Source organism: Pagrus pagrus, assembly GCF_965226575.1.
Source record: "Pagrus pagrus genome assembly, chromosome: 21".
In the NCBI taxonomy this organism is placed as follows: Eukaryota; Metazoa; Chordata; class Actinopteri; order Spariformes; family Sparidae; genus Pagrus; species Pagrus pagrus.
Window position 1 is genome coordinate 611,447 of NC_140208.1, and position 23,221 is coordinate 634,667.

Sequence of the window (23,221 nt, forward strand, 5' to 3'; positions counted from 1 at the left end):
ATTTTATCTAATCTTATATGACTGTTATGAATTAAATTCACCAAGAGATGGCGACATTATACCTCCATAAAAAGAGCCCAAAACTTCTACTGATAGCATAGATTGACAGGCTATAAACCTGAGCCAACATACGACCACCAACTGCTCAATTAACCGCTCCTTTTTCAACAGAGGTGAATGTAGATGCAGTTAACAAGACATTCAATAAATGATAATCAGGGCCGCTGGAAAATTGAATCTCCAGTCCACATCTAGACAGAATTATCCTCTCTTCTGTCTCATGATTAGCATGCTAGCAGCTAGCATGCTAACAGCTGGGGTGTTTATGCCACAAAGTTTTCTTTTTTATTTCAACAACATGCCCACCTTCAAGTGAAGCACGAGCCTCCTCTTGTTTAGACTTTGTCTTTCTTTTGCTTGCTCCCGATTCATATTGCTGTTTGGACGCCATCTCTCCACCTGCATCCAACTGCCTGTCGGCGCATCTGACCGCTGATTGGTCAGATGCTGCGTGCTGTCAATCATTGCGGCAACGTGTGCTCTCCTCCCTCGGGCTGACTTGGTGCTCTACGCGCGCCTCACGGCAGCGATGCACATCCTTTGCCCATTTGCAGAGAATGCTTCCCCTTGCGAAAAATGGGGCCCCCCACGGATCGTGGGGCCCTACGCACAGCGCGTGTTCTGCGTGTAGGGAGGGGCGGCGCTGCCAGAGAGCTTCGCTGTTTCTTGAGGAGCCGCCGCCTTTATTCAGCCAAACTGCAGCCTGTATTGTTCACTTTATTGCTGTCGCTGCTGCTGCTACTCCTTTCGCTTCTCCTTCCTCTCCCATTCATTCACTGTCTGCACGGACGCACGCTCCCTCACTCTCGCTCGCCCACTCACACCTAACGCACCTTGTGTCCAACTGTTGGAAATAGTTTAAGACACTTCATTGTTCAGAGAAGACTGTGGACATGGCTGTTTTATTTTTTGTTTGTTTCGTTGTGAACTTGAATGTCATCTTCTGTGAAGAAGACTGCAGTTACAAAAGAGAAACTAGATGGCAGCTTATTTTGTTTAAGTTTCCAACTGACTGAAGATATAAGTTATTGTTACATTATGTTGTTAATAAATGTTTTAAATTTGACAATGTAGTGTGGTACATTGCGAACAACGGTCAGATATTATATTGCATAAAAGTCTAGTCTAAAAATGGCAGCAACCTGTGCTTTAAAAAAAATAAATGTAAAAATCGAGAATCGAATCGAACCGTGACCTTAGAATCGAGTTTTGTTGTGAACATGTTGCACAGGCAGACAGACAGGCAGGCAGGCAGACAGACAGGCAGGCAGTTCTTACTGTGTCTGTAGTCAGTTAGCAGAGTGAATCTGGAAGTTAACTGTGAAGAGAAGAAGGCCGGAGGAACTTCCTTCATCATCTGACAAAAGAGAGGACACAGCTTTTAAAGTGAGTTAAATGGACAGAGAGACAAACAGACTGACTGACAGACTCACCTGGACAGGTAAGACAGGCCACCTGTCAATGCAGAGCTGAGAGGCAGAGACAGGCCCAAATACACATTGCTGTAAGAGAGCGAGAACAAGTACTTTATTATCTCACTTTTACACACACACACACACACACACACACACACACACATACACAAGAGTCACTGCACGTCTTCTGCTGCAGAGTCACTGCACGTCTTCTACTGTAGAGTCACTGCACGTCTTCTACTGTAGAGTCACTGCACGTCTTCTACTGTAGAGTCACTGCACGTCTTCTGCTGTAGAGTCACTGCACGTCTTCTGCTGCAGTCACTGCACGTCTTCTAATGTAGAGTCACTGCACGTCTTCTGCTGCAGTCACTGCACGTCTTCTGCTGCAGAGTCACTGCACGTCTTCTGCTGTAGAGTCACTGCACATCTTCTGCTGCAGTCACTGCACGTCTTCTAATGTAGAGTCACTGCACGTCTTCAACTGCAGTCACTGCACGTCTTCTACTGCAGTCACTGCACATCTTCAACTGTAGAGTCACTGCACGTCTTCTAATGTAGAGTCACTGCACTTCTTCTAATGTAGAGTCACTGCACGTCTTCTACTGTAGAGTCACTGCACGTCTTCTACTGTAGAGTCACTGCACATCTTCAACTGTAGAGTCACTGCACGTCTTCTAATGTAGAGTCACTGCACGTCTTCTAATGTAGAGTCACTGCACGTCTTCTACTGTAGAGTCACTGCACGTCTTCTACTGCAGTCACTGCACGTCTTCTACTGCAGAGTCACTGCACGTCTTCAACTGCAGAGTCACTGCACGTCTTCAACTGCAGAGTCACTGCACGTCTTCAACTGCAGTCACTGCACGTCTTCTACTGTAGAGTCACTGTAGAGTCACTGCAGAGTCATTGCAGATCTAGCAGGCTGACAACAACCTTTAAACATCTCATGTCTTCGTCAGCACTATTCTGAGCCGAATCTGTAAAAAACAAAACAATTCAAACACTTTTGATTGCAGTGGTATGTACCTGTTTGGTTGCAGACAGTCTTCTATCCAGCCTCATGATTGGTTGTAACCAGGTTCCTCTGCGCTGCTGCTTAGTCAAAAGAAGAGGCCACACCTCCTTTCCTCTCTGTATTTGAAGTCCTGCCCACTCCAAGTAAGCTCCACCTACTGGATGACATCATATGACAGGGGTCAGCTTTATGATCTTTCAATCCAAACTGTGACTTGTTTGTTTTTCTAACATTTATGTTTTTGTTGTTTAGAGTTTGTGTTTCATCTCTCTGGTTAAATTTAATTCTCTTTTCACTCTTATTTCAAACAGCTTCAGTCCAAACACTGGCACTGCTCACAATATCAGCTCTGATTGCTTCAGCAAGACAGGAAACTTTTCAACAGGTGATTGTTAATCACACTGAAGGTTTTCTGGTTAAATACAAGTTTAATAAAAAAAACCCATCTGATCTCTACACACTTCAACTGCTTTCCCTTGTAACACTTCCTGTTTACACTTCTGTCAACCTATATACTGACTGGATAGAGTTGCTTTGAAATAATTCTGCAGTAATGTTATTGTTTTTACTGACTTTAACCACCAGAGGGCTTCTGGATTCATAAAGAAGAGAGAAAAAGACAACACTGTTTGTTACATCTCCTTCTTCTTCTCCTCCTTCTCCTTCTTCTCTGTATTTGTCTTCTCTCAGCTGCTTCCTTTTCTCTCCCGACACATTTAATCAGTGTCACATTAAAATGCAACACACACCACAGGCAGTGTGTGTGTGTGTTGGTGTGTGTGTGTGTGTGTGTGTGTGTGTGTGTGTGTGTGTGTATCTGCAGCATCTGCAGTTGTGACTGAAACAATTTAACCCTTCACTTTCCTCCTCTCCTACAAAATAAAAGCCTATCTGGTTGATATTTCTCACATGGTATGGTTAGCATGCTAACAACAGCAGTTTGTCACTGTCCATCACTCAGTGCAGGGGGTTAGGGTTAGCCCCCTCTGATTGGCTGAAGGGACCAGTGATGTGACAGGTCACACTTCACTCTGATTGGTGAGAAGGAGGCGGTCAGTTCATTTTTATCGCAGCAACCAATAGAAGAAGCTTGAGTATTGATAGGGAATATTGATTATTGATGGAGTATTGATTATTGATGAGGGTTTGTTGAGTGACTGAGCAGGTTAAACCTGATGTTAAAGAGGCTCCCTGTCTAACATCATCATGATTAACTAAAACAATTAACGTGGCTATCAAGGTAGCATGTTAGCATGGAATATCTGCTGCTCTTGTGACTAGCTCGCTAACAGCTTTAGCAATACATCTGCTTAGCCCTGTGGAAGACTGCAGTCATATGCAATGAGTGCAGACGGCAGGTAGGCAGTACGTAGGCAGGAAGACGGGTGGCCTGTCCAACCTTTCATATTTAATAAGAAGTCTGGATGATCTGCCACCAACACATTACTGGAATATTTTCTTTGATTTGTCAGATAATTTGATTTATTGATTGCTGTCGGGATGTGAAGAGACTTTCTACAAATAAACAAAAAATGCACACACACGCCACCTGACAGCAGATGATTGACAGGAACATCGTTACTGTGACAACCAGTGAAATTTAAATGAGTCGACTAAACGGCATCATGGGAGAAGAAGAAGACTCTTTTCATCCTCTATCTCTCTCTTTTTCTCCTGGTGAGTTAAAGTCTCTCGCTCATTTTCAGTTGGGATATAAAAGGACAATTCATCTGCATCTGAATGCATGTGTGTGTGTGTGTGTGTGTGAACATCAATGTGATTTTAGACAAAGCTGCTTCATGCGCGCGCACACACACACACAAAGATGCACACACACGCACACGCATGCACACACGCGCGCGCGCACGTGCACACACACACACACACACACAAGCACACACACACACACACACACACACACACACACACACACACACAAGCACACACACACACACACACACACACACACACAGCAGTAGGTAGCTCAGTTTCGTTTGAAGTGTTTCGATCAAATTTTCTGACTTCCTCTTTTCATCCCTCCTCCTCTAATCCGTTTATTTATTTATTTCTCTACCTTTCCTTTATAATCCCCAGCCTCCATCCTCAACCCGCCAACCCAACCCCCCCGCCTCCTGGTTTACATTAGACCGACCAATCACACGGTAGAAAAGCAGGTCCAGGGTTGCCACGGAAACACAGCTGTCACCATCAGCACCAACTAGTCACCATGGTGATGAGACACTTTAATAACCTGTTGCTTCACATCAATTTGATCACATGACTTTCAGCCAATCAAATCAGTAAATCAGTAAATATTTGGTAAGCTGGAAGCCGTGACAGCGCCTTCTGGTGGTCGTCATGGCAGCACTTGGATCAAAATGAACGAACTCAACGGGAAAATAAAAACCTTGTTTGCTTCAGTTCAATGATGTCAGCTGTCACTTTGTTAGCACAACAACTGGAACCAGGTTTAAAGTGTTAGTGTAGCTTAGCACAAAGACTGGGAGCAGGTTTAAAGTGTTAGCGAGGCTAAGCACAAAGACTGGGAGCAGGTTTAAAGTGTTAGCGAGGCTAACCCTAACCTCCTTAATTATTAATAAGCAAAAATATTCTGTGTGAGAATGTGTGTGTGAGTCTAATCAGTGATCTCCAGTCTCATCTTGTTATAATGAGCAAACCTGCTGTGAAATTATTCACTAAATTGTCTGTCTGTGTTTGTGTGTCTGTGTGCATATGTGTGTGTGTCAGTCTGTGTGTGTGCGTGTCTGTGTGTGCGTGTCTGTCTGTGTGTGTCTGTGTGTGTGTGTGTGTGTGTATTAATGTTGATTGCTAATTTTATTCTGAAACAGAAAGTCGGTCATGAAAATCTGTGAGAAAAATTTGAGGGTGAGAGGAGAGAGGAGGTTTTGGTTTTAAAGTCCCTTTATTGAGCCACTTCAAGGAGCAAGCAAAATCACTCTTTCACTTGCTTCAGGATAACCACAAACAACAACAACAACAACAACAACAACAACACAAAGAGAGTTTCAGAAATGTATATCTAACTCCCCGTCCCCCCCACAGAGCACAACACTTCCCCAACAGCCCATACACATGTGAAGGCCTGCAAAGTGTCCATCATTCTATAGTAGGCATGCTCCACCCACAGTCGGGCCTTCAGCAGTCCTTTCAGAACCGACACCGGCTCCACACTGCCCACAGTTTGAACTTGATTTCTGCGGGTCAGCCAGATGGCCAACTTTGCAGAACCAGATAGAAAGTTCAAGAGTGTGCGGACAGACTTCTTGACACAGTATTTTGGGCCAAAAAAAAACAAATCAAAAGAAAAAACCTCCCCAAGACCCTGAAACCAGGTTTTTAACAACTCAAACAAAGCATCCAGGGACACTGAACAAATAAATGTGCCAAGGTCTCAGTCTGTGACCAGAAAATACACCCCTCCCTCAGCTCAGGATCAAGGTGCATTCTGTATCTGTTTGTAGCTATTGCACTGTGCACAATCCTCCACTGGAGGTCTGCTGTCCGTTTTTCAATGGGCAGCTTGTACAGGGACCGCCAGCTGCCTTTTGAGGAAACGTCTGGGCCAAAGAACTCAGTCCACTTCTACTCCTCCATCCCTGCCAGAGACTGCACGTTTAGGGCCTTGACACTGATGCGGTAAAGTGATTTTTTCCCCACAGCCTGAAACTTGTCCAGGTGAGGAGCTGTAAACGACAGCAGCTGACCTCCTCCCTCCTGCCACTCCCCCACAGCTGGGGTGATGAACAGAGAGGGGAAGCTGTATTCGCACTCTTCACTCCACTGATCACACAGCATGTGATCTTCTGCAGTCTCTCTCAGGTGTAGAGGCAGGGCAGCACAGGCAGCACAGAGTCCTGATGAAGCCGTTGAAGAACAGAGGTTCCTCAAACAATGACAGGCCCGGAGTCTCTTCAGGGTTACGTTTGACACTGAACATCTGCCAAGCCTGCAGAACAGAGCTGTAAAAAGGAGCCGATCCACTAAGGTCCATGTCCTCGGGTTGTTGGAGGAACAGGTGTTTGTCGTAGTCCAGCCTTCCAGCTCTTATCATCAGCAAACGAGCTGTGTCCCACCAGCTTGGGACAGTCATAGAGCAGTTTTTGTGCAGTCCTGAGTCCTGAGCCTCCAATTCTTAAGTAAGGCCAGGTCTCCTTTCTTTGGCAGCAGGTAAAGCACCACACGCTGACAGGAAACAGGAAGCGATCCTGTTCTGAAACTCTCTACTAAACACTGTGCAGATCAGGTCCAAGGATATTCCAGAACTGTCAACAAAAGTCAGTGGAAAGACCATCAATCCCTGGTGCCCGTCCTGATGCCATCTGGTTGACAGCAACCGTCAGTTCCTCCAAAGTCAGCTCAAAGTCCAGAGCAGCTTTTTCTCCCTCACTAAGCTGTGGAAGCCCATCCAGGAGCTCCTCACGGCCCTCCATGCTGCATTGCTCTTCCCCAAAGAGATTGGTATAGAAGTCCATTGCATGGCTCCTCATCTCATCTGGACTGGTGGTCACTCTGCCTCCTGGCAGCTCAAGGCGGGTCATCTGTTTCTTCTGTGCCACCGACCGCTACAGGTTGAAAAAGAAAGAGGTTGGGGCATCCATGTCCTTCAGCTGAAGGAAACGAGACCTTACAAGAGCCCCCCTCACTCTCTCCTGCAGGAAGGAGCTCAACGCCAAACTCTTCTCCTGCAGCAGATGGCCTTTAGTTGGATCTGATTCTCCCTGCAACTCCTCTTCAATGCTCTTTATGCTCGTTTCAAGTTCCTGAACTCTTGCCTGCTGAGCTCAGACCTGTTGACCTCAGACCTGCTGAGCTCAGACCTGTTGACCTCAGACCTGCTGAGCTCAGACCTGTTGACCTGCTGAGCTCAGACCTGCTGAGCTCAGACCTGTTGACCTCAGACCTGTTGACCTCAGACCTGCTGCCCTAAGACCTGTTGACCTGCTGAGCTCAGACCTGCTGAACTCAGACCCGCGAGCCTCGTCTACACACTAACAGAACTGAGCCTTCTGCATTGGATGAGTGGGCTGTGAAACAAAGGTTCCTCCTCAACGGTACCATACAGCTGAGAACAGTCCTCCAGGTTCAGAGGACTGATTGGTATAAACAGGAAGTCTGTGATGTGTCTGGCTGCAGGAAAAGCAGGTGCTCGTCTGAGAATAAGATCTTCACTCTCCCAGTAACAAACCATCACATTTTGACCAGTTGGCCTTTGCCTGTTCATATACTGACAGTTTCTGTTCATCTGGATATCATCTTGTCCAGTTCTGAAAACAGTGACACCAGCGGACCAGTGAACTGTATTTTTGGCATCTTTTGACCGAAAGGCAATTATTTCATAATCTGTACCAAGCAGTGAAACCAGTCTTTTCAGTCGATCTTGTTTCTTTCAGGATGTTCATCGTATAGCTCAGTGATTAAGTCCCAGAGTCCGAACAATATCTGAAAACTTTAAACAGATCCTGTTCCCGTAGGGTCCTGAATCTTTTGTAGAACTCGGAGGGAAGACCAACCAGAAGACCGACATCTCATCAGAGGAGATGTTGGACTGAGCTGTCCTTCAGGGTCACAGCTGCCAGCACTGAACAAGTCGCTGTACAAGTATAAAGCTCTCTTCTTCATCTCTGATCTATCACGCCCAGCTGGGAGTTGAGATGCTTGTGCTCTCTGACTTGAAGAAAAATTGCTTTTTTTTTTAAACGTTTGAGATCTGAGTTCTAATTAAAGTGCCGTTTGCTTTTTCATGTAAAAACCTGCCTGAAGCCTCCAGAGTCCTGTCATCTGTCCTTTCAATTATTACATCTTCTAGTATCCTAATCTCCGTCTCCAGCTCTTCAAAGACGTTTCTTACTGCAGTTATTGTGTGTGCTGAGTACTGTTGACAAAAAACTCTGATTTGTGTTTTCCAGAGTCGCACCATTGTCTTTATTCTCCAGATATCAGAGAAAGAGACAGAAGGCCTCGTTATCATTCAGGCGTGCATTAAAATGTTAAAATGTCTCTAGGGACACTGCTGAGAGTGTGCCGGTAAGGAAATGGTCATCTGAGAAACCACCAGGTCATATCGTTGTTTTAGTTAACCTGTTGTTGTAGGTCTGATGTGGCTGCCTGCAGTGACTGTGAGCCCCGTGTCCTGTACAGGGAGGTTAGATGTCAGACGTCTGACTGTTTCCTCGAAATATCTGTGAGCTCGTTTTCTGCAACCACAAGAGTCAGAAAAGAGGCTGATGGAGGACGAGACTCTCTGTCAACTACAGAATGTGTAGTCCAGTTACACTCCCCACTTCCACTATCACTGACCCACTAGTGAAGTGTTTCAGTCTATCATTCAAGTTCGTGAAACACGTCTGTCAGGACACAGGATGACAGGCTATGAAACAAATCTATTCATATAAAGCTGAAATCCAGTGAACAAAAAGCAACAAACAGCGAGCAAAAGTCTAAACAAAGTACAATCCAGGTCGAGGCGCTGTGAACAAAACTGTGCTGAGGTTATAAAAAAATGTTTGATGAGTCACTTTCCTAAACAATCAATAATAATGAGATGTTTATTTATGATCAATGAAAATGATCATAAAATGATAAATAAGAGCCGGAAATAAACTGTCTTCATGTTGAGTTTTTGTAGTATTTGAATGTTTATTTGCTTCTCATTCAGAACTGAACATGAACTTCATGAATTTCTTTTAACGATTAAAAAATTTAAAACTACAGCAGTTTTACCTTTTCCCTCATCTTTTAATCATGTTTTTCTTTTATTTATTTATCAGCAGGAAAAAGCACCAGTTCAACATAAGAAGAAATGTTTCGAGGCGAAAACTTATTTGTTTTTTGGGTTTGTGAGCTGCCATGATCAGCATGTTCAGGGCCGACATGTAACGGTCCCGTCAGTCTGTGTTCAGGGCCGAGATGTAATGGTCCTGTCAGCCTGTGTTCAGGGCCGAGATGTAACGGTCCTGTCAGTCTGTGTTCAGACATGTAACGACATGTAACGGTCCCGTCAGTCCGTGTTCAGACATGTAACGACATGTAATGGTCCTGTCAGTCCGTGTTCAGGGCCGAGATGTAACGGTCCCGTCAGTCTGTGTTCAGGGCCGAGATGTAATGGTCCTGTCAGCCTGTGTTCAGGGCCGAGATGTAACGGTCCTGTCAGTCTGTGTTCAGACATGTAACGACATGTAACGGTCCTGTCAGTCCGTGTTCAGGGCCGAGATGTAACGGTCCCGTCAGTCTGTGTTCAGGGCCGACATGTAACGGTCCCGTCAGTCTGTGTTCAGGGCCGAGATGTAATGGTCCTGTCAGCCTGTGTTCAGGGCCGAGATGTAACGGTCCTGTCAGTCTGTGTTCAGACATGTAACGACATGTAACGGTCCCGTCAGTCCGTGTTCAGACATGTAACGACATGTAACGGTCCTGTCAGTCCGTGTTCAGGGCCGAGATGTAACGGTCCCGTCAGTCTGTGTTCAGGGCCGACATGTAACGGTCCCGTCAGTCTGTGTTCAGGGCCGAGATGTAATGGTCCTGTCAGCCTGTGTTCAGGGCCGAGATGTAACGGTCCTGTCAGTCTGTGTTCAGACATGTAACGACATGTAACGGTCCCGTCAGTCCGTGTTCAGACATGTAACGACATGTAACGGTCCTGTCAGTCCGTGTTCAGGGCCGAGATGTAACGGTCCTGTCATTTCGTGTTCAGGGCCGACATGTAACGGTCCCGTCAGCCTGTGTTCAGGGCCGACATGTAACGATCCCATCAGTCTGTGTTCAGGGCCGAGATGTAACGGTCCCGTCAGCCTGTGTTCAGGGCCGACATGTAACGGTCCTGTCAGCCTGTGTTCAGGGCCGAGATGCAACGGTCCTGTCAGTCCGTGTTCAGGGCCGAGATGTAACGGTCCTGTCAGCCTGTGTTCAGGGCCGACATGTAACGGTCCTGTCAGTCCATGTTCAGGGCCGAGATGTAACGGTCCTGTCAGTCTGTGTTCAGACATGTAACGACATGTAACGGTCCTGTCAGTCCGTGTTCAGGGCCGAGATGTAACGGTCCTGTCATTTCGTGTTCAGGGCCGACATGTAACGGTCCTGTCAGCCTGTGTTCAGGGCCGAGATGTAACGGTCCTGTCAGCCTGTGTTCAGGGCCGACATGTAACGGTCCTGTCAGTCCGTGTTCAGGGCCGAGATGTAACGGTCCTGTCAGCCTGTGTTCAGGGCCGACATGTAACGGTCCTGTCAGTCTGTGTTCAGGGCCGACATGTAACGGTCCTGTCAGTCTGTGTTCAGGGCTGACATGTAACGGTCCCATCAGTCTGTGTTCAGACATGTAACGACATGTAACGGTCCTGTCAGTCAGTGTTCAGGGCCGAGATGTAACGGTCCTGTCATTTCGTGTTCAGGGCCGACATGTAACGGTCCTGTCAGTCCGTGTTCAGACATGTAACGACATGTAACGGTCCTGTCAGTCCGTGTTCAGGGCCGACATGTAACGGTCCTGTCAGTCCGTGTTCAGACATGTAACGACATGAAACGGTCCTGTCAGTCTGTGTTCAGTGCCGAGATGTAACGGTCCTGATTTAGACTTAATGTTATTGATATTTGTTATTAATGAAATCAAATACAACGTTTTGAAGTGAAAGAATCTCACACACACACACACACACACACACACACACACAGGCTCCTGTGGCCAATTACCTCAATTTCAGCATCCTCAATCAATCAGCCACTTATCAATATAGACTGGGCACAGTGTGTGTGTGTGTGTGTGTGTGTGTGTGTGTGTGTGTGAGTGAGTGTGAGAGAACACAGAAACCTGTAAAGATGAACGATGAGCTGTCCTCCTGAAAACAACCAATTATACCCTGGAGAACTGTGTGTGTGTGTGTGTGTGTATGTTAGTGTGTGTGTGTGTGGGGGGGGGGTTGTTGTATAGTTGTGTGTGTGTACAATAAAGCTCTGGTCTCAGTTTATAGAGACACTTTATCAAACAGAGTCTGAACACAACAGAGATCAGCAGGTTTAGTGACATGCTGAGTGTGTGTGTGTGTGTATGTGTGTGTGTGTGTGTGCGCGCCCACAGTCAGCTGACACCTCTGCTTCAGATCTCCAGACAAACGTCCAGAACTTCACATGTTTCTGAAAGAGTTCAGTGATCTGTCACATTCTGTCAATTCTACGTGCTTTTATTGTGAAGGGGCAGCAGCTAGTGACAACAGCTCAGATGACCCGTTAGATGAGCTTGGAGGAACCTGATTGGCTGCACGGAGTCCTGAGTCAGAAAACTGATCCAGGCCTTCTGTCTCACACAATCACCCAGAAACACCTGACAATGATGATGAGGATACAGGTTACAGGATCGGACGTCCAACAAGGTCACACAGGTGTGGTGGTCAGGTGTCCACTAACTTTTGAGGAGTCGAAAGGTGACCCCATCAGTCACTGAGAGGCCAGTCAGGTGAGCAGCAGGGGGTGGGCGTGTGATCCTATCGGGCCCCTTCCTCTGGATCAACCTCCCAGCTGACATCAGACAGTCTGGCTCGACTGACGCCTTTAACTCTGAACTCAAAACTCACTTCTTTAACTTTTAATTAGTCCTTGACATCGACTGCTAGCTTCCTCGGTGGGTCGGTCTCAGTCTCAGTGAGTAACCTACAGTATTAGACTCCACATTGTCCTGCCGACGAGAAACAATCTGCTTTCTGATTAACATTTCATTTCTGTCTCTTTGTTTTGTTTTCTGTTCCCACAAGATGCAAGCTGTGTCACTTTCACCATCTATAGCTTCCTCCTCCTCTTTCTCCTCCTCCTCCTCCTCTCTTTTCATTCAGGCTCCCTCCTGATGACCTCGGGCCCCAGGGACCATCTACCTCTCCTGGCCCCTACAGCCCCACATACTGTCGGATCTGGATTGTCACACCCGGGCTCCGTTGGATCACTCCTCTGCTTGTTTCACTATCTCCTTATAACTGTATTCCTGTAAATGTTGAGGCCTCCTCACTGACCTCTCTGTCTATCACTAATCATCCTGTGGCCCGCCCTCTTCCAGGTCACCACGGTGGACAGGAGGTCGTGTGGCTCGGGCACCGCCTGGCGAGGCCTCGTCCCGCTCAGTCGTCTCCTGGATCCACACACTTTACATATAATTTGTATCAGATTTCTGTCAATGCAACCTGTAAACTGTGATTTGCTGTTCTTTCTGTACATGCGACATCTATTGCAAGTCTGTCCGTCCTGGGAGAGGGTCCCTCCTCTGTGGCTCCTCCTGAGGTTTCTTGCATCGTCTTTTTTTTTCCAACAACATGGCAAGTTTTTCCTCACTCGAATCGAGGGTCTGAGGACAGAGGATGTTGCTCCCTGTACAGACTGTAAAGCCCATTGAGGCAATGTGATTGTGATTTTGGGCTGTATAAATACAATTTGATTTGATGGATCAGGTGTGTAGATCAGGACTGATGAGTACAATAACTGGATCTACAAACCAGACTGCATCAAAGTTTTGACTGTGAAGGATTTCCTGAGGTCATTACTGAAGAAGGTTCAGGAGACTTGGATTTATAACACTGAACATTTCACGAGGCTCGATGGAGGAGAGTAAAGATCGATTCTCCTCCATCGAGCTTCAGTTATTGCTCAGTGTAATAAATCCAAATCTCCTGAAGCTTCTTCAGTAACCAGTTCTTCAGACTTCCTTCACAGACCGACGTCACGGGATCCTTTTTGTTTCAGAAGTGTGAGTACTTTTACTTTTGATACTTCAGTTACATCTTTGTATTTAGATAAACTATTTTTATTTGTTTGAGGTCGTCTGTGTGACGCTGTTCTTTAAACAGTCCAGTCAGCTTGTTTCGTCTGTCGGCTCCATTTGATCACAAACATTTGAACTGCGTTTTTAAACACAACATTTGATCGTGCTTTCTACGATGTTTAACTCGCGTTCACAATGTAAAACTGAACTCAAATGTAGGCCAGAAGTGGGTCAGTTAAACTGTAAACTACTTCTGAGTAAATGTTACTCCATTAAACATTTTGAAAGGGAAGCTCTTACTGATGATAATGTATCTACAGTTAATCCAGAAACACAACAAAACTCACATAATTACACAAAAATTAGCACCAACAGCTCTGGACACAGCAGCAGCTGCAATAATTATTACGAGCGCAAAGAGGTGAAAGCACCTGTCACCAACTAACAGAACAAAACATCAAGCGTGATCGAGATGAACACAACACAACATTTAGGAAGCTCAGTGGTTTGTACTCTGCTACATGTCCCGCAGTAACGTCAGCAGGTACCAGGTGTAATTAGACATTTGTCATCTTTCAGTCTTTCCCAGGTGTTTCTTTTACTCTCTGCCTCAAAATCAAAAGCAGAACAGAGCCATCACAAAGCAGCAACGCAAACTAAAACAAAGTACCAACTTAGAAGAACAAAATACAACTCAATCAAAACCCACAAAAATACCTCAGGGAGACACTGGAGGACACTGGAGGACACTGGAGGACGCTCCATCAGAAGTATTACACTGAAGTATTTAATGAAGCTCCATCAGAAGCACAACAAGTGAGAAGACTGTAGTGACGGACCAGTTTTCAAGGTCACGTCCTGACATCTCTGTCTTTCACCTTTACCAGATCTAGTGCGTCGAAATAATGCGACATCTACTCATCTAGACATCGGTAATAATTTAATTGGGTATTGGAAGCTAAATAAGAAGCTATGCTAACCTACATTATCCTGAGTAATGTTGGGTGATCGTCAGGTCACATGTAGCTCCAACAGAGGACTGTCTTTCTGTAAGAGTCTGATGACAAGCGCATCATATATATTGGACTTGATTGCCCTGGAGACAACGGCAGCGTTATCAGGACAGCTTCCCTCACCAGTCATCCTCAGGAGACACCGAGCTGAAATGAGCTCCAGAAGAGACGGAGACATTTACCTTCAACCTAAAGAAGGGAAAGTCCTTCACAGGGACGCTGTGTAACGCATGATTCAAACAAATGTGATACTTTGCTCATCTCTTCTGACATATTCTCAATATACATCAGTGCAAAGACAATATATTTAATGTTTCATTGATCTTTGTAAATGTACTGTATTCAACACATTTCAAACCAGTTGGGACAGGAGCACCAGCAGACTGGGACAGTTGTGGACCTGTTTGGATCTTGCCACAGGTAAACAGGTTCATTGACAACAGGTGATAGTATCATGATTGGGTATGAATCCTTGAATGGCTCAGACGTTCAAAGCAAGGATAGAGCAAGGTTGACCACTTTGTTAAACACATGATTACATAAAGGAGATTGCCACATGTCAGTTAACGCAGGTGAATGATTGATTTTGTTTCTATTTACATGGAGGACCAACCTTTTTTGAATCAAGTTGTAAAAAGGGAATCCTGCTGCATCACTTGTGGCAGCTGTTGGATTATGAGATCAGTCGAGGGCTCTGTAAGGAGGGCCGGTCTCAGCCTGCTCTGTTAGGGTGGGCTGGTAGAAAAAACAGTGAGTGACAGGTAGCCCAGAGGTTAGAGATGCTGAGCAGAGCCCAAAGATTCTGGTTCTGATCCCAGGCTAGATGGCAGAAAAACCTGACATATTAATGTGGGCATGTCTCAGGCCTCTCAAATTTATTTGGATGAGTGAAATGAAAGTGACTAATTTCTGCATGGGCATTAATTAAGTAGTATTTAATTTATAACTAACAATTTGAGGAGGTATTGAAGCAGCATTTCTATGTTTGCTGCTGCCCAATGATCTGAGGCAGTCGAGGGCAGATTTATTTACAATAAAATAAAAAAAGTCCTTCATCCATATTTTAACAGCAACAACTCTGTTACATATATTTTGCTGGATGAGCGTAGTTCAAACTTGCTCTGACGCTGAGGGGTCTGCAGTGGGCTGCACACTGGAGATCAGGAGCTAGTAACAATCAGAATCAGAATCAGAATCAGAACTCCTTTATTTGTCCCGCAAATGGGGAAGTTTCTTTCTGAATGAAGGTATATTCTGTCCTATTCTTTCAATTGGCTGGACGATTGTATTTCTTAACTTTTGATTGGGTGAGCAAGACACATGTTTGGGTGGGATGAGCCGACGGCTGCCCAAAGCTACCAACTGCCTGGGTTGAAAGGAAGAGCAGCTGTTAGTGTTTGGACTGTGACTACCATGAAGTCAACATGATGAGAACAAACCTCTGAGAACACGACCAGATCCAAAGTCAGAGCTGAAGGTTTTACCACGTCCTCCTGAAGCCATCAAACCTTTTAACCTGGGGTCACACAGAAACTAACCCTAACCCTCACACGTTCAGTGGGTTAGAGTTATGAGAGAAGCACTACCACCAGTAGACCACCAGCAGGAACCAACAAAGACTACGACAATGTGGAGGACAAGGAGACGCCTCAGCAGACACCATCAGAGACCATCAGAGAGACCAAAACCAGACCTGGTCCTGATAGTGGGTCAGCTGGATCTTACTGACTCTGTGAGGATCTGATGAAGGGAACAGAGCTGAGAGTGTGAGTGCTGTGTGACCATGTCAACTGCAGAGACGCCCCTCCAGTCCAGATCCAGGGCATCACATCACCGTTACATCATTGACCTAATCACTGATCAATAACACAGATAGTGAACTCATCTGAACGTTCACTTCTATAGTGTGTGTGTGTGCGTTAAACAACGCCTCTGAGAACACACACACACACACACACACACACACACACACACACACACACACACACACACACACACACACACACACACCGGTAGAGTGACTATCAACAACACACTGTCAGAAGTGACCACTTGAATAAACCTACTTTTAAACTTTGGTGTAACGCAGGGCTCTGCAACCTTAGACATGCGTCTATTGGCACCAAAGGCAGGCTAGCAATAAGTGTGCAGTTTTTTGGAAATATTGAAGTGCCCCCTCATCTGCATGCCAAATTACCTCTTTCACAGACACTGGCGGTTGCGCAGCCTGTTATTTATGGCAGTTTGATTTGATTTCCCCACCCGTATGGCGTGAAGACCCGCCCTACTCACCTATGAAGAATAATGCTGCAGCAGCTGGAGCAGGCTCACTGGAGTCGACAATGGCTGGCACACTAGCTCAGAAAGCTAATGTAAATGTTCAGGCATTCCCGCCCTCGTGGACAGAAGATTGGGGTTTTGTGTTTCAGAAGGACTGTGCTGTGTGTACTTTATGTCTTGAAAACGCTGTTTGCCTAACATCGAGTGGGACATGGTAATGCAGCTGATCGAGGTGAAGGGCTCAACACTGTGGGTGACAAAGTGTGCAGAGCTGTGGAAACAGCTGGAAACTACAGCAGGGCATGATCACAGAACTTGTACCTTCACCTGCTGGATATCTCCTGGAGAAGTTTAGCCATCTCAGGAACGTTGCCTTGGCTTTGCTGACTGTCTTTGGATCAACATATCTCTGTGAGCAGATATTCTTGCACATGAAGAGCGTGCTCAGCCACTCCCGCAGCCGTTTGACAACTGAATACATCGAAGCTTGTGTGCAACTTAAAGTGACTAAGTACGGCACCCAGATAATGTAGCTCAGCTGGGCCAGGGATCACATTGACTGGTAGGCATCTGTTTATTTGTAGCACACGACTTTGCATAATGGAGCACTTTGTCCCGGTCCCTTCTTTTCTTAGATGTGGATAATTTCATAAGGTAGTAGCATTCTTGTATAGTGCTCATATTTCTGTTTGTTACACTTAAATCTCCCTTTTTAACATTTGCTGCCATTGCAGCAATTCGAGGTTTATTGCTGATGAACATGATTGTGGTGGTAGGGTTAATAATATCAACTCCGATGTGAATGTTTATGAGGATGGCAGGCTTGTATAGTGCTCTTATATAATTAAAATGTCCTTATTATGGGAGAAAAATGTTTGTTTTTTTAAATGCTGGTATGCAAGTTGCCTATATATGGATGGAATAAAATCGTTGGAGATTTAAATTTTGATGTGACATCATAATCAAACTTAATGTTAACTGTTTTGATGAATTGTTACTGTAAAAGAAGAAATCAATCGAGACATTGAAACAGATTGATCTTTTTGATTCATTTGAACTCTGATTCTCTGTTTTCCGAATGGTTCTTCTTCTCTGGACGTTCTGCTCCACACTGCTGCTTTTCATTTGGTTTGTGTTCATGTTGCTGTTAGTCGGTTTGTTTTCAATAATGTCATGCTGAGCTGCAGATTTGTCTCGCTGCTGCAGGAAACCAAAGCAGATGCTGCTGCTGAAGTGCCACAACAGCATGAAATCAAGTAGAGCTGGATTTTAATTGGCACGGATGAAAAATAAACAAGAGAGCTGAAGAGCAGATGAACAATAGAAGGAAGAAGCCTGAGGAAGAGATAAATGCTGTCACACACACAACAAGCTGCTCAAACAACAATGTCAGACACCCATAACACAGCTGGAACAACACATGTCCCATAATGAACCTGCATCTAGACTACAAGTCCCATAATGAACCTGCATCTAGACTACAAGTCTCATAATGAACCTGCATCTAGACTACAAGTCCCATAATGAACCTGCATCTAGACTACAAGTCCCATAATGAACCTGCATCTAGACTACAAGTCCCATAATGAACCTGCATCTAGACTACAAGTCTCATAATGAACCTGCATCTAGACTACAAGTCCCATAATGAACCTGCATCTAGACTACAAGTCTCATAATGAACCTGCATCTAGACTACAAGTCTCATAATGAACCTGCATCTAGACTACAAGTCCCATAATGAACCTGCATCTAGACTACAAGTCTCATAATGAACCTGCATCTAGACTACAAGTCCCATAATGAACCTGCATCTAGACTACAAGTCCCATAATGAACCTGCATCTAGACTACAAGTCCCATAATGAACCTGCATCTAGACTACAAGTCTCATAATGAACCTGCATCTAGACTACAAGTCCCATATTGAACCTGCAACAAGACTACAAGTCCCATATTGAACAACAAGACTATCATCAGGTGATCAATTCTACAAATTCATTGATTAGATTGATACAATGTGGAAGAAATCAAACTGCAGCCACTAACCAACTTAACCAGTTAAACCAGTTAACACATGAAGCAGATCGATGGTTCTCCTCTGCAGACACTCTGATGTGAAATAAATGCATTCATAGAAAAGATTCAGTCGACCCATCGAGCTCTTCATCCTCGTCTTCATCCTCGTCTTCATCCTCGTCTTCATGTTTTAATTATGAACATGTCCTCCCTGCCTGGTCTAAAATCACTCAGCACAGTTGTGGTTCGAGCTGCAGCCGCACCGTTAACTCCTCAGTCTAATGTCTAACAGAACTAGAACTAAAATGCATTTCAGAACAACAGCAAGAACCAGAACCAGAACCTGCTATTGATCCAGAAACAAAAGACAGTATCACTGTCAGCAAAAATAAGATTAGGCACATTAGAAATGTTTTATCTGTTGCTCCACATAAAAACCAAATGTATTTATTTATTCTGAAGAACTTTAGAGTCTGACCTAAATACTGCATTGATCTGTAGTTGATCCTGATCATTGTACTGACCCAGAATCTGTTATTGATCTGAATGACTCACCTGTTGGAAGAGAGGCAGCGCGTCGAGGTAGGTGGAGAGGAGACACAGGGTGGAGGTGCAGTGGTAGGGAGGAGGAAGAGGATGAAGAAGAGGGGGAGGAGGAGAAGTCTTCTGGCTCGCTGTCTCTGGTCTTTGCGTCTCTTCTAACACGACCTGGAGACAAAGAAACATGTTGGTCTGGCTCTACACTTGTGCCTTGCTCAATGAGACCTCAACATCTCCCTGAACATGAAAACTACTAACTTTTCTTAAAGTTCAGATGATCAATAATGATCACTGATGTCATTCGTGCTCTCCACAGGAAAACACTTTACATTTGAACAACTCCATGAAATTTCCTCTAGCGCCATTATCAGGACAAACTTCACATCTTATAATCATGATCATGAATGCGTTGGCAGATCATTTCACTCCTTTTGTGAAACACTGACCTACATCTACTGACAGCAGAAGCATCATAGCAACAATAGAACAACAGTGTAATGTTTTACACTCTACAGACTCATATTTATTCAAAAATGATTCAAGATCACAGAAAATATAATAATCTTTACATGATATTAACTTACAAAAACATCAGGAGTCTATGAGATGTGGACAGCAATATGAAACACTACATCACACTGGACTGACACACTACATCACACTGGACGGTAACACACTACATCACACTGGACTGTAACACACTACATCACACTGGACTGTAACACTACATCACACTGGACTGACACACTACATCACACTGGACTGACACACTACATCACACTGGACTGTAACACTACATCACACTGGACTGTAACACACTACATCACACTGGACTGTAACACACTACATCACACTGGACTAACACACTACATCACACTGGACTGTAACACACTACATCACACTGGACTGTAACACACTACATCACACTGGACTAACACACTACATCACACTGGACTAACACACTACATCACACTGGACTGTAACACACTACATCACACTGGACTGTAACACACTACATCACACTGGACTAACACACTACATCACACTGGACTGTAACACACTACATCACACTGGACTAACACACTACATCACACTGGACTGTAACACACTACATCACACTGGACTGTAACACACTACATCACACTGGACTGACACACTACATCACACTGGACTAACACACTACATCACACTGGACTAACACACTACATCACACTGGACTAACACACTACATCACACTGGACTGTAACACACTACATCACACTGGACTGTAACACACTACATCACACTGGACTAACACACTACATCACACTGGACTGTAACACACTACATCACACTGGACTAACACACTACATCACACTGGACTAACACACTACATCACACTGGACTGTAACACACTACATCACACTGGACTGTAACACACTACATCACACTGGACTGACACACTACATCACACTGGACTGACACACTACATCACACTGGACTGTAACACACTACATCACACTGGACTGACACACTACATCACACTGGACTGTAACACACTACATCACACTGGACTGACACACTACATCACACTGGACTAACACACTACATCACACTGGACTGACACACTACATCACACTGGACTGTAACACACTACATCACACTGGACTGACACACTACATCACACTGGACTGTAACACACTACATCACACTGGACTGACACACTACATCACACTGGACTAACACACTATATCACACTGGACTGACACACTACATCACACTGGACTGTAACACACTACATCACACTGGACTGACACACTACATCACACTGGACTAACACACTATATCACACTGGACTGACACACTACATCACCCCTACACGGTGTTTCACTGAGTGAGAGTCACCTTGACTGGTCAGTTAAGAAGCAGTGTCCTGATTGGATGTGCTGTCTGTGGACTCAGAGGTGAGTTCATAGACTTGGCTGATCTTTGTTCTGTGGGATTCAGATCACAGCTGATCTGATTAACTGTGCAACTCCCCGCAGGCCAAAGACATTTTTAATTTCTAGGTAACAACTGTTTACTGTGCTGAGATATAGTTGAGTGATGCTGTCACACTCCCTCTGTGTGTGTTGTCACACTCCCTCTGTGTGTGTTGTCAACAGTTCTTTGTTTTAATATAATATATATAAATATAAGTACGAGTCCCTGCCTGTCCTCCCCACCTCTGTCTTCAACATGGCGACCTGGTGACGTACTCTCATATCACAGCTCAACAGTACACTGATATACAGTGTGTACAGTGTGTAGTAACAGAACGGATCCACAGTCGATCCACTGAATCATGTTCAGGTCGATCTGGTTTCATGAGCAGTGTGTGTTCAGCTGCTGCTGTTTTCCTTCGACCTCACTGAGTGAATGGCATGCACATTTGTTTTGGCTTTGGCTTTAGTGCAAGATATGATGTTGTGTATTTCACCTATAACCACACACACACACACACACACACACACACACACACACACACACACACACACACACACAGTCTAATGAAAGCAGGCTGCCAGTCAGAGAGCTCAGCTTCTGAACGCCCACACATGTTTATGTGTCTTCCCAACTGCTGCCAAGAACATCAGTACAGCTGCAACACACACACACACACACACACACACACACACACACACACACACACAGCTCCTGTTGTGAAATGTTCTCGCATCATTAAAAGACTCAGTGGAGGTGAATCTATTATTGTCTCCATGTTGAAACGGGACATTTTTTTCATTTATTGTCATTTTACAACACAACTGAATCTAAGTTGTTATGTTATTTAATCCTGATGCAGTGTGGATGAGGAATGAAGCTGCTCTGTAGTCTGGTGGTATGGCAGCAGATACTACAGCAGACTCTGTGGCTGGGGTGGGAGTATGCTCTGTAGATGGTACCAGTGATGTCCTGGGTGGGTTTAATCACCTTCTGTCGAGCCTTGACACACACACAATGATGGGCCATGATGAACCATGCCAGTTTGTGATGTTTCCAGTCAGGATGCTTTCTATTTGATATTTCTTTTGCTGTGTTGTTAAACCACGGTATACAGAATTTAATTTTTTCATCACCAGATGAAGGGATTGAATGTAGTAGAAATGTGCTTTCACTGAAGAAAAAACCTCTTTTTTGTGATTTTCAGTCAAAGTTGAGCACGCTCGTGTTTCACTGATCATTTCATCCGTAACTGTGGTGAAAATCTGAGACAAATCAGTCCTGACAAACTGTAAAGTGAAGACTTTCTGCCAGAAAACATCTACAACACGAACACACACCCACGTTCACCAAAATAAAAGCAAATTTAATCCGCATTTGTTGGCTTCCAGAACCCTCCGACTGTATCTGAATTCGTCTCAAACAGATTCACAGAGAGGCTTTGGAGGGAAAACACAGAAATCCAAAACATCTGTGAGAAATTAAAGCATCTGACACTGTGAGCAGTTTCTGCTTTTAATGTGAGAAATGTGCCTTTTCAATCAGGGAGACACACGTGGACAAGCTGGAAGACTGACAGTCCAGTCCAGTCCAGTCCCGTTCAGTCCAGTCCCGTCCAGTCCAGTCTAGTTTAGTCCAGTCTAGTTTAGTCCAGTCTAGTCTAGTCTAGTTTAGTCCAATGTAGTCCAGTCTAGTCCAGTCCAGTCCAGTCTAGTTTAGTCCAGTCTAGTCTAGTCTAGTCTAGTCTAGTCTAGTTTAGTCCAGTCTAGTCCAGTCCAGTCCAGTCCAATGTAGTCCAGTCTAGTCCAGTCCAGTCTAGTTTAGTCCAATGTAGTCCAGTCCAGTCCAGTCCAGTTCAGTCCAGTCCAGTCCAGTCTAGTTAAGTCCAGTCTAGTCTAGTCTAGTCTAGTCTAGTTTAGTCCAGTCTAGTCCAGTCTAGTCCAGTCCAGTCTAGTTTAGTCCAATGTAGTCCAGTCCAGTCCAGTCCAGTCCAGTTCAGTCCAGTCCAGTCCAGTCTAGTCCAGTCCAGTCTAGTTTAGTCCAATGTAGTCCAGTCCAGTCCAGTTCAGTCCAGTCCAGTCCAGTCTAGTCTAGTCTAGTTTAGTCCAATGTAGTCCAGTCTAGTCCAGTCCAGTCCAGTCTAGTTTAGTCCAGTCTAGTC

General features: G+C 44.9%; 1 protein-coding gene across 3 annotated transcripts in view; it reads right to left on the bottom strand.

Annotated features, from left to right (window-relative positions):
- Positions 1–23,221, bottom strand: part of tcerg1l (transcription elongation regulator 1 like) — a 45,975-nt gene that overhangs the window by 9,116 nt on the left and 13,638 nt on the right. For all 3 annotated transcript variants that reach the window (XM_084342109.1, XM_084342110.1, XM_084342111.1), the window contains 4 exons: positions 19,114–19,266; positions 2,505–2,650; positions 1,494–1,562; positions 1,339–1,417 (listed from right to left, as the gene is read on the bottom strand). In XM_084342109.1, the coding sequence (XP_084198235.1) occupies positions 1,339–1,417; positions 1,494–1,562; positions 2,505–2,650; positions 19,114–19,266 (447 nt within the window). The remainder of the gene's footprint in view (positions 1–1,338; positions 1,418–1,493; positions 1,563–2,504; positions 2,651–19,113; positions 19,267–23,221) is intronic.